General features: G+C 41.1%; 1 protein-coding gene across 2 annotated transcripts in view; it reads right to left on the bottom strand.

The window, feature by feature from the left end:
- LOC110839612 (kelch-like protein 10) overlaps nt 1–13,388 on the bottom strand; it is a 165,206-nt gene that overhangs the window by 139,686 nt on the left and 12,132 nt on the right. The window contains exons 8-13 of one of the 2 annotated variants that reach the window (XM_087345195.1): nt 12,913–13,192; nt 7,734–7,970; nt 6,747–6,913; nt 6,277–6,446; nt 5,245–5,403; nt 2,065–2,642 (exon numbers count right to left, since the gene is read on the bottom strand). In XM_087345195.1, coding sequence (XP_087201321.1) covers nt 2,632–2,642; nt 5,245–5,403; nt 6,277–6,446; nt 6,747–6,913; nt 7,734–7,970; nt 12,913–13,192 — 1,024 coding nt within the window. In that variant the 3' untranslated portion in view covers nt 2,065–2,631. Of the gene's footprint in view, nt 1–2,064; nt 2,643–5,244; nt 5,404–6,276; nt 6,447–6,746; nt 6,914–7,733; nt 7,971–12,912; nt 13,193–13,388 lie in introns of those variants that run through there. The other variant, XM_087345194.1, reaches the window with a different exon arrangement.

Genomic DNA, 13,388 nt, shown 5'->3' with positions numbered 1-13,388 from the left:
TTGAGCAGCCACTGCTAAAATAGATGGCAGTACCAACATTTATTACTGTCTACGTAAATCCGTAAAATATGCGCACTACATTCATGCACTCTAATCCCAGTAACTGTTAGTGTTACTTCCTCCGTAGCTTCATGTTGTTTGTTTTTCTTTCGACTGCTTAGATGTGGTCCTCCATTTTCGCCTATCTTGCGCCAATCTCGTCATTTCCATATATTTTTTTTGCGGCCCACATCCTCAAAAATCTGCGTCACATATTCCAATCTTTGTCTCCCCTTACAATTCTTCCCTTCAACAGTTCCTTCCATTACCAAATTAACCAATCCTGGGTGCCTCAGAATGTGTCCTATCTCTTCTTCTCGTAAGATTTTTCCATAGACTTCTTCCTTCGTCTATCCAGCTCATTTCGTACTTTATCAGTCCACTGAATTATCAACATCCTTCTATAGCACCACATTTCAAATGCTTCTATCCTCCTTCTTTCTGGCTTTCCCACTGATCACGTTTCGCTTCCGTATAACGCTGTGCTCCAAACATTTAACTTCAGAAAAATCTTTCTTAATTCAAGGTCAATGTTTGACTTCTCTGCTAATCTGCTTTTAATGTCTTTTTCACTTCGTCGATCTTTTGTGATTTTGCTTCTTAAATAACAGAATTCCTTCACTTATTCTACTTTGTCTTTCCCAATTTTGATATTTAATGGGTCATTATTCTGCGGTTCCATGACAAAACCGTACACGAAAATTGCGCACAGAAAGAAGCTCACTGTCATGAATGCTCACACGAAAATTACTCACACGGACAAATGCACACACTGATAAATGCTCACACTGACAAATGCACAGTATCACACTCCAAACAGTACAAGAAGTTAAAATTTTGAAACGAAACCTTAAAAGACGTTCAGCTTAATAAAATAATAAGAAAACGAAATAGTATGATGAAATTACCTCAGCAGAAGATGTAATTTGGACCGTTACAAACTGATTCAGCTGACGTGAGCCACCGCGTCAAACGCTGACTTTACAGAACTTTCCATTTATTATAATTTCGTTCATAAACATATTCTTTGGTCGTCAATAATAATACTGCATCAATAACATATTTTGGGGCAAACAGCCACGTTAACGCGGCTGATTGACCGAGAAGATTTTATTGAATTTGTTCCCGAAACGTCGGTTTACTACGGAATGTGTACTACGGTAAAAAGTTAACGCGGCTGATTGCCCGAGAATATTTTATTGAATTTGATTCCGAAACGTCGGATTCCTACGGTAACCAGTTAACGCTTCCGATTACTTACAGTATTGTGAATATGGGCAATCGTCCATGTGAGCATTCGTACGTGTGAGCATTCGTCCATGTGAGCATTCGTACGTGTGAGCATTTGTCCGTGTGAGTTATTTTCGTGTGAGCATTCATGACAGTGAGCTTCTTTCTGTGCGCAATTTTCGTGTGCGGTTTTGTCGTGTACGGTTTTGTCTGGTCACCGTATTTTTTATGTCTTCACTTTCTATCGTGAAAAGTTGGAGCATTTTGTGGGTGACATGTTCCTGACACTGGAGTTATTTGGAGTATCACGCGAAGAAACAGCTGAGTGAAGCAAAACGTAAATTTGTTCTACCTCTAAACTATGAACGATGCATACACCCCAGAATGTCGCACTACGTGGCGTTAGTAAGTAAGTTTCACGCTGCGTCCACGTAACCCTGTGATTTTTAATGTACTCACTACACAGGAGTCTGAGTGGGTCCAAGACCTGGACCAAACATGGCCGCGAGGCGAACAGAAAAAATCACTGTTTCTGCCGGAATACGAATACCGGTCGTGCAATGACGTTTTTGTAAACGACGTTAATGAAGCAAAACATTTAATCTTCCCCTGAAGACGGTTTCGTAACACGAAACATGTCGCCACAAGTGGATTCAATGCAAGACGCAATGAGAATATGCTATGTGTTAATGAAGAATAATATTTTAGATAAAATTAAACGTCTTTAAAATAATTAATTTTAATAAGACTTCTTGAGCAGAAAATAACGAGGAGAAATAATTTTTCCTTCTTTGCTGCAAACAATATTTCTCTTTATTTTATTTTTTTGTAGCTCCTACATCAATTCAAATTTGTACATTATTTTCGTAAGGAAAGTAATTAAAATTAATGTGTTCGTCGTGGTTGTAATCAACTGCAAACTACAGGCAACTCTCGGTTTACAAACGTTCGATTTCCGAACATTCGCTATAACGAACGTCGGAATTCATTCATAAATTTCTTAAAGTCACCAATAGGTTGAGTTCCTTATAAAACGAAATGCCAAACGTATAGTGAACATAATTGTAAAATTTAAATAAATAAACTTTAAAAATGTATTTATTACAATAATTATCAGAAAAATATTATATGATAATTAATACATGGTTTTAATACCTTAAAATGGCTGCTAACGTATCGTAAAAGCTCAGGAATGCAAGATACATATAACGAAAAAGTCTTGGAACGGAAAACGTTCGTAAACCGAGAGTTGCCTGCTTTTTCATCCAATCTAATATTTTTTTGTGTAGGCGTAATCGCTTGCATTCGGTAGGTTCTCGATGACACAAGTCGACATCTTTCTTCTACGAACATTCATGTTTGTCAACTGGTGCCTGCAATTTGAAATATTGAAAGTGAAAACAAACAATTATCCATCAGTATAATCTACACTCAAGACAAATTTCATCACATTTCACTGGCACAGTTACAGAAAATATGTAGCTCTACATGCGATGATGTAACTCACGAAGGAATGCGTCTTCTACCATAAATAATTTATATAAATGTTATTTCAATTTCAGTGCATTAAAGAAATTAACAATTTTCTTAAAATTATCTTTGTGAGTCGTAAAATGTGTTGGCCTATAAATATCTATGTCTGATGGGTTGACTCTGTCTTTGGGTTGAATAGGAAACTGCTTGAAGCTAAAATCACAGCTTCCACCGAAATGTCGTTGCTTGTATTTTGTTTCCAGACAACCTTAACAAAAATTCCCCCAATCGGAATTCGATGCACGATTGCCACACCATATTTCAGAACAGTTCCCACGTGATCTTTCTTTCACTCATTCACATAGAACCCCGACCTACTTGCTATTATGACGTAATACATTTTATTACATAAAAATAGAGGGAGAGGTTATGACCATATTAAAACGCTGTCAAATGACTTGTGTTCTGCGCTAACAACGTTTGGTACATTTCATTAAGCCATTACATTCTGTCAGAATAATAAATTTAATCACACGCTTTCTTTGGAGAGATACACGTGTCTTGTTGGAGACATGAGCCCATGACAGTATTTCCCTCTTTTAGCAATATATTTTCAAAAAAAAATTTGTTCCACCAAAAATAGATCTGGAGAGGTTCTGCTACACGTAAGACAGACAAAAACCATAATAAAATGAATTTCTGTGTGAATTCTGGCTTTTGCACAAAAAAGTATGAATAAATTTGTCTTCTGGGATGTTTTTGGAGCTGCTTACTCACTCCGTCAACAGATTTCAGGAGACTGCGTGGTCAAACACGCCAAGAGACAGCCATTTTGAAATAAACGTCCATCAGAAATGGGAACATGAGACGGTAGGCGTCGTTAAACCTGAAACTGGCCTAACACTTCGATGAAAGCGAAAGATTATGGCGATGCTGATGTGCTGAACGCCAGACACTTCCTGCCCGAGAGAGTGCCACTGATCAAAGAAACTTAGTCTTATTAATGCAGTCACAGTTTACGTCTGATTAGCATTTCCTAGTCATTCGCCCTCTGATTTAACCAACCAGCTTGACGGCAACATCGCCCTGCCTGCTTTCATTATACCCCTTTCCTCTCAAACACGTTTCGCGCGTTTATTCAAGGCCCTGAGTAAGCAGGAAGAACCTCCGAAACGTCGGTCAGTTTCTACGTCACTACACGGCGCAGCATCTGCAAGATCGCGGATACCTTGACCGGAAATAATTCACTTCCTAGAGCTTTTCGAAAGTTACAGTTTGTGATTATACAGCCCTGAACAACCAAACAAAGAAACAAACCATCGATTTTCCTTGTCACTGAAACATGCGACGTGGGAGTTGATAAAATTTTCACAGATGACGAAGATCATATCGTCGATCACTTCTGCGTTCAATTCATTAACACAGAAATTCATGCAAGGGATTTCGGTCCACGTGTCTTCTGCAGGGTCGTACTTTTCGGTACTGAGCTTATTTGATGTCTTGTTCGATCCTCCTGCACACACACACACACACACACACACACACACACACATTCCGTAAAAGGTCACAGGATACAAAAAAGCTGCCAAAGGGAACGTTTTCTAACCCCATTCAGCGGGGCCCTTCTTGATATTTATTACTTTATCACGAAATGTGTGGCTTTTATGGAGCCACAAGATTCATTACCTTATTCACAAAAGTCTGTCTGTCTGTTCCCACACACTCTAGTTCAATAAAACATTTTAATATTATCCTTCCTTTTAAGACTATGTGTCACAAGTGGTATGTTATCTTCAACATTACCAATCATAACTTTCTAGATGTTTGTATTTCTCGTAACTTCGATGTTTCACACTCCGTCCGTCTTACCCAACGGACTTTACTCCCTTAAAATTTCTTATTCCGTAAACGGAACGAATGAATAAAATACAACGAAGGAAACTGATTCCCTTTTGCAGTGTTAATATTAGTAGCAGGACCGAAATTAAGGATGAAATAGCTAAAATATTATTTTCGTAATTGTAGCATCAGGAAATTGCTCCTGGCATCTGTTTTCTGCTTCATGAAACTGATTGCGAAAGTAGCCTCTATCAACACAAGATGCAATGTTCAAAATGCCGTTAGAAAACAAGTGACGAAACACAAGACTGCGAAGGGACTGCTTTAAACCATCGGCTTTTTGGGGATAACAGAACGGCAAACTGAAATTTCCTTGCTACAAGAAAAAATATTTACCTATAAAACTGCGACTGTGAAAAAAATGGGGCATACGTTACACGAGATACCACAAGAGATTATGCGATGTTAGTTAGTTAGTTAAGTGTTCCTTGTGGAGAATGTAATCGAAACCACGAATCGGGGTTAATATTACTCTGTAATGACGGGAGAAAAATGCTGTTGATAAAATCTCAGTCACTCAAAGAAAACCAGGAAAACATTTCGCAATAGCAAGTTCTGTCAGAAGGACAGAGGAGCATCGCTCAGAATGTCCAGAGTTCTCACCTAGGGCGTACAGACAGCCGTGGAACTCGACGCAAGTAAAATAGTCACGTCGAGAAAGCATTGGTGCGACGAACGTCCATCGGTCGGTGTCCGGGTCATAAACTTCCACCGAGTTTACAGAATTGTATAGATACAATCCACCAGCGACGTATATTTTGTCTGTAAAAACAAATTAACCATATGACACAAACTGTACACATATTTCGTGTAGGCAGTGGCATTACACTGCTCCTTGCAGAGCACAAACATGGGACAATCCCTACTTAAATTTGTAAATCTATTAATATCCCCCTTCGAGTCACAGAAACTGCACAGACACGGCTGCCTCTGTTCATCTGTTTCTTTGTTTCGAATGCAATCAGCGTGTCAAAAGAATCGAGAGTAACTGATAAAATTTAATATAAACAGCATAAAGTGCCTAAATTAATGCATAATGGAAATGATGGTAAGTTACATCTTCTGTGAAACGAATTTTATTAAATTTGGTACCAGAGATGTACGGTACGAGCTGCTAAAAGGTGCTCTACATTTATAATATAATGTGCTATTTACATGAGATAATTAACTGTCTCTAAAACATATTACATCTGTATTATATGAGGTCCAATTTCATAGTTTGATGTTTGTTTGCATTCACTCCTAGTGTACACTACAAAATCAGAAGACGATGCACAGGGACAGCTTACGAGAGCAGAAGAAACCATCACGCACTCAGAACTTCAAGCCGTTGCAGTCTGTGAAATAACGTAGTCCGTAGCACGGATAAAAGAAGAGATAATAAAAGAATATGGGACGATGGAGTGAAGGAAACTAAGATCAAGAGCGAAGAGGAATGCCTTGATGATGAAATCATAAATATCGTCTGAAACGTCGGCAGAAGCCAAACGACAGCCATCTTCGTACTAGACACCGTGAGAACCTCAAATCCCACGATTCCTTCAACCGTTCGTGCGTTCTTACACGCGGACAGACAGACAGACGCCTCGCCTTCTGCACTAATTCACAAATTTCTATTTCACAGGATTTACGTACCATTCAGTACAGCCGCACTTGCAGAGCCTCGCTCTATGTTCATGGGAGCGATCAAAGACCACTGGTTCGACTTGCAGTCGTATCTTTCAGGCGTTCTGTGATAATCAAGACTATCGTGACCGCCGATGGCGTACACTGAACCTCGGAGAACTGCTACCATTAAACCGGATCTGAAACAAAAAAAGTACACGCTCAGCTATGCTCATTTATTGCTGATTCAGATGCATTTCCTCTCGCATATCGCAATTATTCGCTCGTCATTGTTAAATCATAATTCAAATTAACAAGCAAATCGCATTCTTAAAGCCAACTTTGTCGCAAAAGTTCTCCGACCTATTCACACTTTGCACGATGCTCCTGAATGTGAGTGGTACAATTTTATATCCCTGCCCGCATTTATATCTTGACTATCAGCTTTTTAAGAAGGACTCTGTTCCAAGGAGTTTCTTATGTACGAAGCTGCATCTTACCTTCGGACATGCATAGGCGCCACTTCGCGGCATGTCTTCGTAACAGCGTTGAAGCAGCTACATGAGCTTAATTCCTCGTAGTCATAACAACCAATGACGTAAATGTCGAAACCGACCACTGCCGTGCCATGGATTGCTCGCGGACCGATCCAGTCGATCCCCTCCACCTGCAGGAACGACAGATTATGGCTTTATGTCTCTTTGGGTCATTCCGTCTACTGAAGTGAAATCCTTACATTAGAGTTCAGGCGACCAACCACCGGAGCAGAGGTTCAACCCCCAACAGTGGACCGAAATTGCTACCCCGTGGAGGGAGGCACTCGACAAAGACCGTGAGAAATTAACTTGGAGCGAAGGTGGAAACAGGAAGACCCGAATAGAAGCTCTCGTCAAGTTCGACGGACAAACGTAGAATTAATTTCTGATCAACAGCTGACATTTCAGGTTCGTACGATGGCAAAGACAGTTGTTGGTGTTTTGGGTTTTATCGACGCAGAGATTGAGGCATTACGTCCCCCACCCCACCCCAAAGCCTTCTAATTCACGAGGCGTGACCACGCAGATGGCCAACATCGACACCGATCAGTGCTTCATTTATTACGTTGAAATCCACTGACGATCAACGATGTCTAAAATCAGCAGACAGGTTGCCATGACAGGTGAAGTAGGACGCTTATTGTAAGCGGTATTTAAGGAAAACTTCACATCCTTCGTCGATTCCTATTAGAACTTATATTGTTCATGAGACTCAGCATTTGTGTAATTTATTTATTTATTCTTTTAAATTCATGTCTTTGAAGCTCCTATTAAAAAATTGTTCACTGCAATGGAAATAAACGAACACGGAATAAAGACGCTAAGAGCTGCTTGTGATTAAGATTAAATAAACAATTGCTTGGTGAAAATAAGGAAAAAGGAGGAAAAGTAGTTTTTCTCGGAGGCGTCATTTAACAAGGCCCAGTAAGAGTAGAAAGGAGTGCAACTCACCACAGTCCACCTGTCTGCTCGTGTGTCGTACGCTTCGAACACATCTGTCGGCCGTATGTTACAACGCCCACCAATAGCAAAGAGAATGTCCTGTGGGATTCGCGGGCGGGCAATCTTTGGTGTCACGAAATCCTTGTCGTCCTTCGACAATCTTTTCGCGTCGTCCAGAAATTTGAGCGTCTCCGAGATCAATGGTCTGCACGCCTCGTTTTCCGACACGTAAGGGTGTTTTATTACCTGTTGAAAAGTTCAATGTGGACCTTATGAGCTTTTAGGAAGGGATTCCATGTTCCATTGCAGAGGAGACAAGAAATTCACACATAATTTGGTTGGGAACTTGCCGAAATAGACTATGGCATATACAGAGTAATATGTTTTTTGGTTTATTTAACGACGCTCTTAACAAATGCACAGGTTGAGGAGAGAAGCAAAATCTAGGTTAACTCGATCTTAGAGAAAACTATTGAAATGTGTTTTGAAACGGACCAAATTACATCTTCTGCTGAGGTAATTTGATCATACTACTTAGTTTTTTTATTATTTTATTAGGCTGAATTTCTTTTAATTTTAGTTTCAATATTCTAAGTTTTTATTGTTTGGAGGGTAATACTGGGATGGTTACCTCTAGTTCATGGCATATACCTAACTGTTTTGGACAAAGACGTCCGGGGACCTTCGGTTCACAGGAGTCTTGTTTTTTACACTAATTATTATTATTATTAAGTGTTCTGTCTTACGACAGGTCCATTGCTCTGCCCAAAAAGAGCTCTCCAGTTGTCCCTATTCTCGGCTTCTCGCTTTAATTCCTGGAACGTCATCTGCTTTCCTTGTTTAAGGTCGTCGGTTAGCTGTATCAGTCTTCTTCCCAGTCCTCGCTTTCCTTCAACCTGGCCCTCGATGATATCATTCAGTAATCCATTCCTTCTCATAATATGTCCCAGCCAGTTAGGTTTCCTTCGTGTAATCGCCTGCAGAATGTTTCTTTGCTCGTTGACTCTCCTCAATACTTCTTCGTTGGTCACTCGATCCGTCCACCTGATCTTCTCTATTCTTCTCCAACACCACATTTCAAAACTCTCCAGGTATTTCTGTTCCTTCTTCCTGAGTGTCCAAGTCTCTGCTCCATACGTAACACTTCACTAGTTTCTTCTTCATCTCCAAGCCCAACTTGCTAGTGAGAAGTATCCTCTTCTTGACGAAAGCTGCCTTGGCCATGGCTATCCTTGCTTTTACTTCCTTGGTGCATAGGGCGTCCGTCGTGACTATGCTTACCAAGTACTTAAAATCTCCACATTCTCCATCTGTTGGTTTCCAATTACAACGTTCAATGGTTCTGCTCTCGGTGCTATCCTCATTACCTTTGATTTTTCAATGTTGATTTCCATTCCATACTCTCTACCTCTTTCCACTAACTTGTCCATCATGTTCTGTAATTCCTCCTCTTCCTTCGCCAATATTACTAAGTCGTCTGCATACTTTACAGTCTTTATCACTCTTCCTCCAATTTTGAAGTCTCCTGTTCCCTCCAGAGTTTCCTTGGCAAGCCATTCCCCGTACAGGTTAAAAAGAATTGGTGATAAGCAGCATCCCTGTCTTACACCTCTACCTATCTCAACGCTGTTGGCGTCTCCTGAGTCCAGTCTCACTTTGACTTTTTGCTGCATGTACAGGTTTTTGATTAATCTTCTATCTCTCCAATCAATTCCAATTCTCTGTAGGATCCTCATTAATTTCTTCCATTTTACTCGATCGAAAGCCTTCTTCCTTGACATCGAGAACTCTCTCTGAAATTATTCTCATAACTCCGATGGCATCTCTGGTTCCTCTTCCTCTCCTGAATCCAAATTCGTCGTCTCCCATCACTTCCTCTATCTTCTTTTCTAGTCTTTTAGTCAGTATTCTCGTCATTATCTTCGCCGCATGTGAGATTAGGCTGATGGTCCTGTAATCGCCGCACTTCTTGGAATTCTTTTTCTTCTGTAATGGAATCATTGTTACTTCCAGAAAGTCCTTGGGCCACTCACCGGAGGTGTATATCTTGTTAGCGAGTCTAGTAAGAACCTTCACTCCCTTCTCTCCAAGTTCTTTCAATAAGTCCGATGGGATTTCATCATCTCCCATAGCTTTTCTTCTTCTCATATCCTTTATGGCCCTCTCTACCTCGCTCTTCAGTATCTCTGGACCTTTGTCGACCTCCTCTACGTCTTCTTCTGGCTCCAATTCCATCTCCTTCTCATCCAGTCGATTGGCCTTGTCATAGAGCTCTTCAATATAATTTTCCCACACAGCTTTAACTTCATTCTGGTCACTGACTATCTTTCCTGATGGGTCTTCTATTTCCTGTGTTCGAATTCCTTTGTTCTCTTTCCATCCTAGTTCTTTCGCCTTTGCATACATCAAATCGTATCTTCCAATTCTCTGGAGTGTCATTATCTCATCACATACTTCGTTGATGTAATCTTCTCTCGCCTTGTCTGTTTCTCTTCTCAGTTCGTTGTTCAGTCTTCGATAGTTCTGTCTTCCCTCTTCACTGTTGATATTCTTCCATCTCCTCCTCTCTTCCATCTTATCGAGCATAGCCTGTGTAATCCATGCCTTCCTTGGTATCCTTTTCATCCTACCAACCTTTTCTTCTAATGTCACTGTTAGGCACTTCTTGACATTTGTCCATTCCTCTTCAACGCTTTCGCCTTCACTTTCACTTAATTTTCCTTCCAATTCTGCTCTTACTTCGTCTCGCGCGCTCTTCAGGTTCTCCAGGTCCCATCTCTTCTTCCTCACCACCTCCCGAGTAGTACATATGATAGTTTCCGCACTCGAAATCACCTTGATCCCTCCATCGAACTTCACTGACACCCACAATGCACACATTATTTTTATCCATTTCAATCTTCAGATTTTCCGGTTTTCCTCCCTGTTGTAGTGTCCTGACGTTCCACGTTCCTATGTTGAATTTCCTAAAAGAATTCTCCTGCCTGATACCTTCTCCCGAGACAGTCCTCGCCCGGAGATCCGAATGGAGGACTAGTTTACCTCCGGATTGTTTTGTCTCTGGAGAAAGCATCATGCACATTGTGACTGCTCCTGTTGGGCAGAAGCTGTCCTGGAAAAAAGTAATGTGGTAGTTATTCCATTTGCTTTCCACATCGCAGTACCACAACCATTAAAGCTGCTCCAGCCATGCTTGTGGTAATCCAGCCTCGAACCGGTCCAGGATCATTTCCTTTACGCTTCAAGTTGGTAATAGTGGTCGCTGCTGCCCTCCGCTATGCTAGTTTTTGTCCGCCCCGGGTATTTGATTTCCCCGGTACCACCCATATCTGGGAAGCATTCCCCTATCCGCAACCTGGGAAGGCGCCCGATGAGGGACTAGCAACCCCCTGAGGGGTTTTACACTAAAGGGCAATAAATTGGTTGGACTGTCATGGTTCACACTTTGACATTTATGGCTTCAATATGTCGAAAGCCAGTTTAGACTTTATGGTTCAATGTTGCCGGACCTTACGCATTAAATAGGATGAGAAGGGACTCTTCAACAAACTTTCGAGGTAGTCGCACGCAAACCCAATATAAGTCTGAGATCATCATCTTGCGGCTAAAGCCAAATATTATCATCTGCACATCTGTATTATTCTTAAATAAATAAATAGTGTGAAAAGATTATATTCAGCAATAAAGGAAGCTTCTAGTTGTCGGGAGTTACACGCCGTTAACACCCCTGAGAAGATTCAAGTGCCTACCAAGGAGCGAAGCTCCTATCACTCAGCTGCTATAGTTTCAACCGAAAGTTAATTATTTCATTAAGGGCTGCATTTTGAGTTACATTCAAAAATTGTAATTTATTTCTCGTCTCTCCCGTGCGATCACCACATTCTTTTTGATTCGACAACTTTAATTAATCGTTAGAACTACGTAGCATCGAAAGAAAATTATGACAATTAGTTGCTTCGAGTGCCAACGGAGGCAACCTTCTGCATGTTGATGGTTGGGTGGAAGGCCCGTCAACACAACAGAGTTAGGTTATGGGCTCGATGTCTATTACGAGCCATTGCATGTTTCGACCTTAATTAGTCATCATCAGGTGGTTCTCTTTTAGTATTCGAAAGTAGTAAGATAGAAATGATAAGTTGAAAAGACATTTGACTCAGATAACGTTTTTATAAATCCGTGCGATTGTTTTACGAATATTCGTAAGAGGTGAGTGGCTGAATTCACAGGACATTTGACCTAGAATAGAAACATTTTTCCTCTCGGGTTAAACGCATGGTATAATGGAAGAAGGAATATGACTGCTTCGTAAGATTACGTTTAAAATATTTGAATGTTCAAGCTGTCTATTAATTTGAAGCCTCTGGGGTAATTTACTCTTGGATGTGGAACGAAGTTTTCTTGCTGCAATTTCGGTTATCTGTTGTCCCTATGTGGTCAATCAGCTGAAGATTATCATGCTAAGTGTTCATCGTCGGAGATGCGTGAAATTATTAGAGCAGCTAAGACACGCTTCTTATGGCAATAGGATCTTTGGTTAAGTTGAACGCTGCGTCAGAAGACGTGATTTATCAGTTGGATGATTTTCCTATTCGAGCTGAGTGGACGTTTGAATGCAGTTAACGGTGGAATGCCGTAGTTGGACTGAAACGCTAAATGGATCTTAATGAAAGCTGAGACTACAATAAAAGATTGTAGCGCCGACGGACTGTCAAACTTAAAGACGATGAATAAAAGACGATTATTAACTCGAACAACATTTCTGCATAAAAGGACGAATCGAATATTTGTTTTGCACATACACACGCGTATGGAAGCGTGTTACCAGCGGCATTAAACAGGAAGTTATTGTAACCATGGCAACTAAGGGAATCTGGGAATTTCTTACGCAGGAAAATTTGCGCGGAATAAGGAATTCAAAACATTGTGTAGTTTTACACGTTGTTATTGCAAGATTTTAACCAGAATCGGAATGTGTCAACAGATTCCGTTAAAGCTCATCAGCATTAAATCTAATGAACATCCGTTTAGACGTTCTCGAGCTGGAACTGTGGACAGACAGACGGGTTTACACGTGACGAAGAAAAAGGCTTACAATTTGCATTAATTAGTTAAGAACACGTGTAAATATGGAATTGAAAATGCGGGTTTCACTTCCCATAAACATCCACGATTTCAGGGGCATACTGACCGTCTCCTTGAGAAACTTTGCGCCAAGTAGTCCCAGTCTGACGCCCTTCAAAAGGCCCGCGATGTGACCTTTCCTGTTGTCCGTGTCGTGGTTGATCCACCGGAGAATGCACTCCCACACGAATTTCTCGTCTTTCACGTTCAGTTCCCCGGCCTCGATTATCGCTTGCAGCTCCTCTACAGGCAGTTCCAGCAGTTCTTTGCTCTGCTGAGACACTTCCACGAAGTGGCGCAGAACGAAGCGACGGGCGGGAGTCTCGAGGTCGGCGCAGAAGTGTAACCTGCGACAGCGAGGGTAACGCTGACACATTGAAACACTGCAGGAAGAACTGGATTCTCAACTATTTGCACACCACACTATTTCGCCTGAAGTTTTTACTTTAGCCCTTTGGAGCCCAAATGAGCGAGACTGAGAGCAGACACGTGGAGAGGCAACGCTGAGAGACGCTCCGTTTAACCGTGCCAAAACAGAATGTT

Source organism: Zootermopsis nevadensis, unplaced genomic scaffold (assembly GCF_977971745.1).
Source record: "Zootermopsis nevadensis isolate Lab colony 2312 unplaced genomic scaffold, Znev_1.0 Znev_ptg000008l, whole genome shotgun sequence".
NCBI classification, from domain to species: domain Eukaryota; kingdom Metazoa; phylum Arthropoda; class Insecta; order Blattodea; family Termopsidae; genus Zootermopsis; species Zootermopsis nevadensis.
The sequence above is the reverse complement of the archived record's forward strand: the minus strand, read 5'-3'. Positions and strand labels throughout refer to the sequence as shown.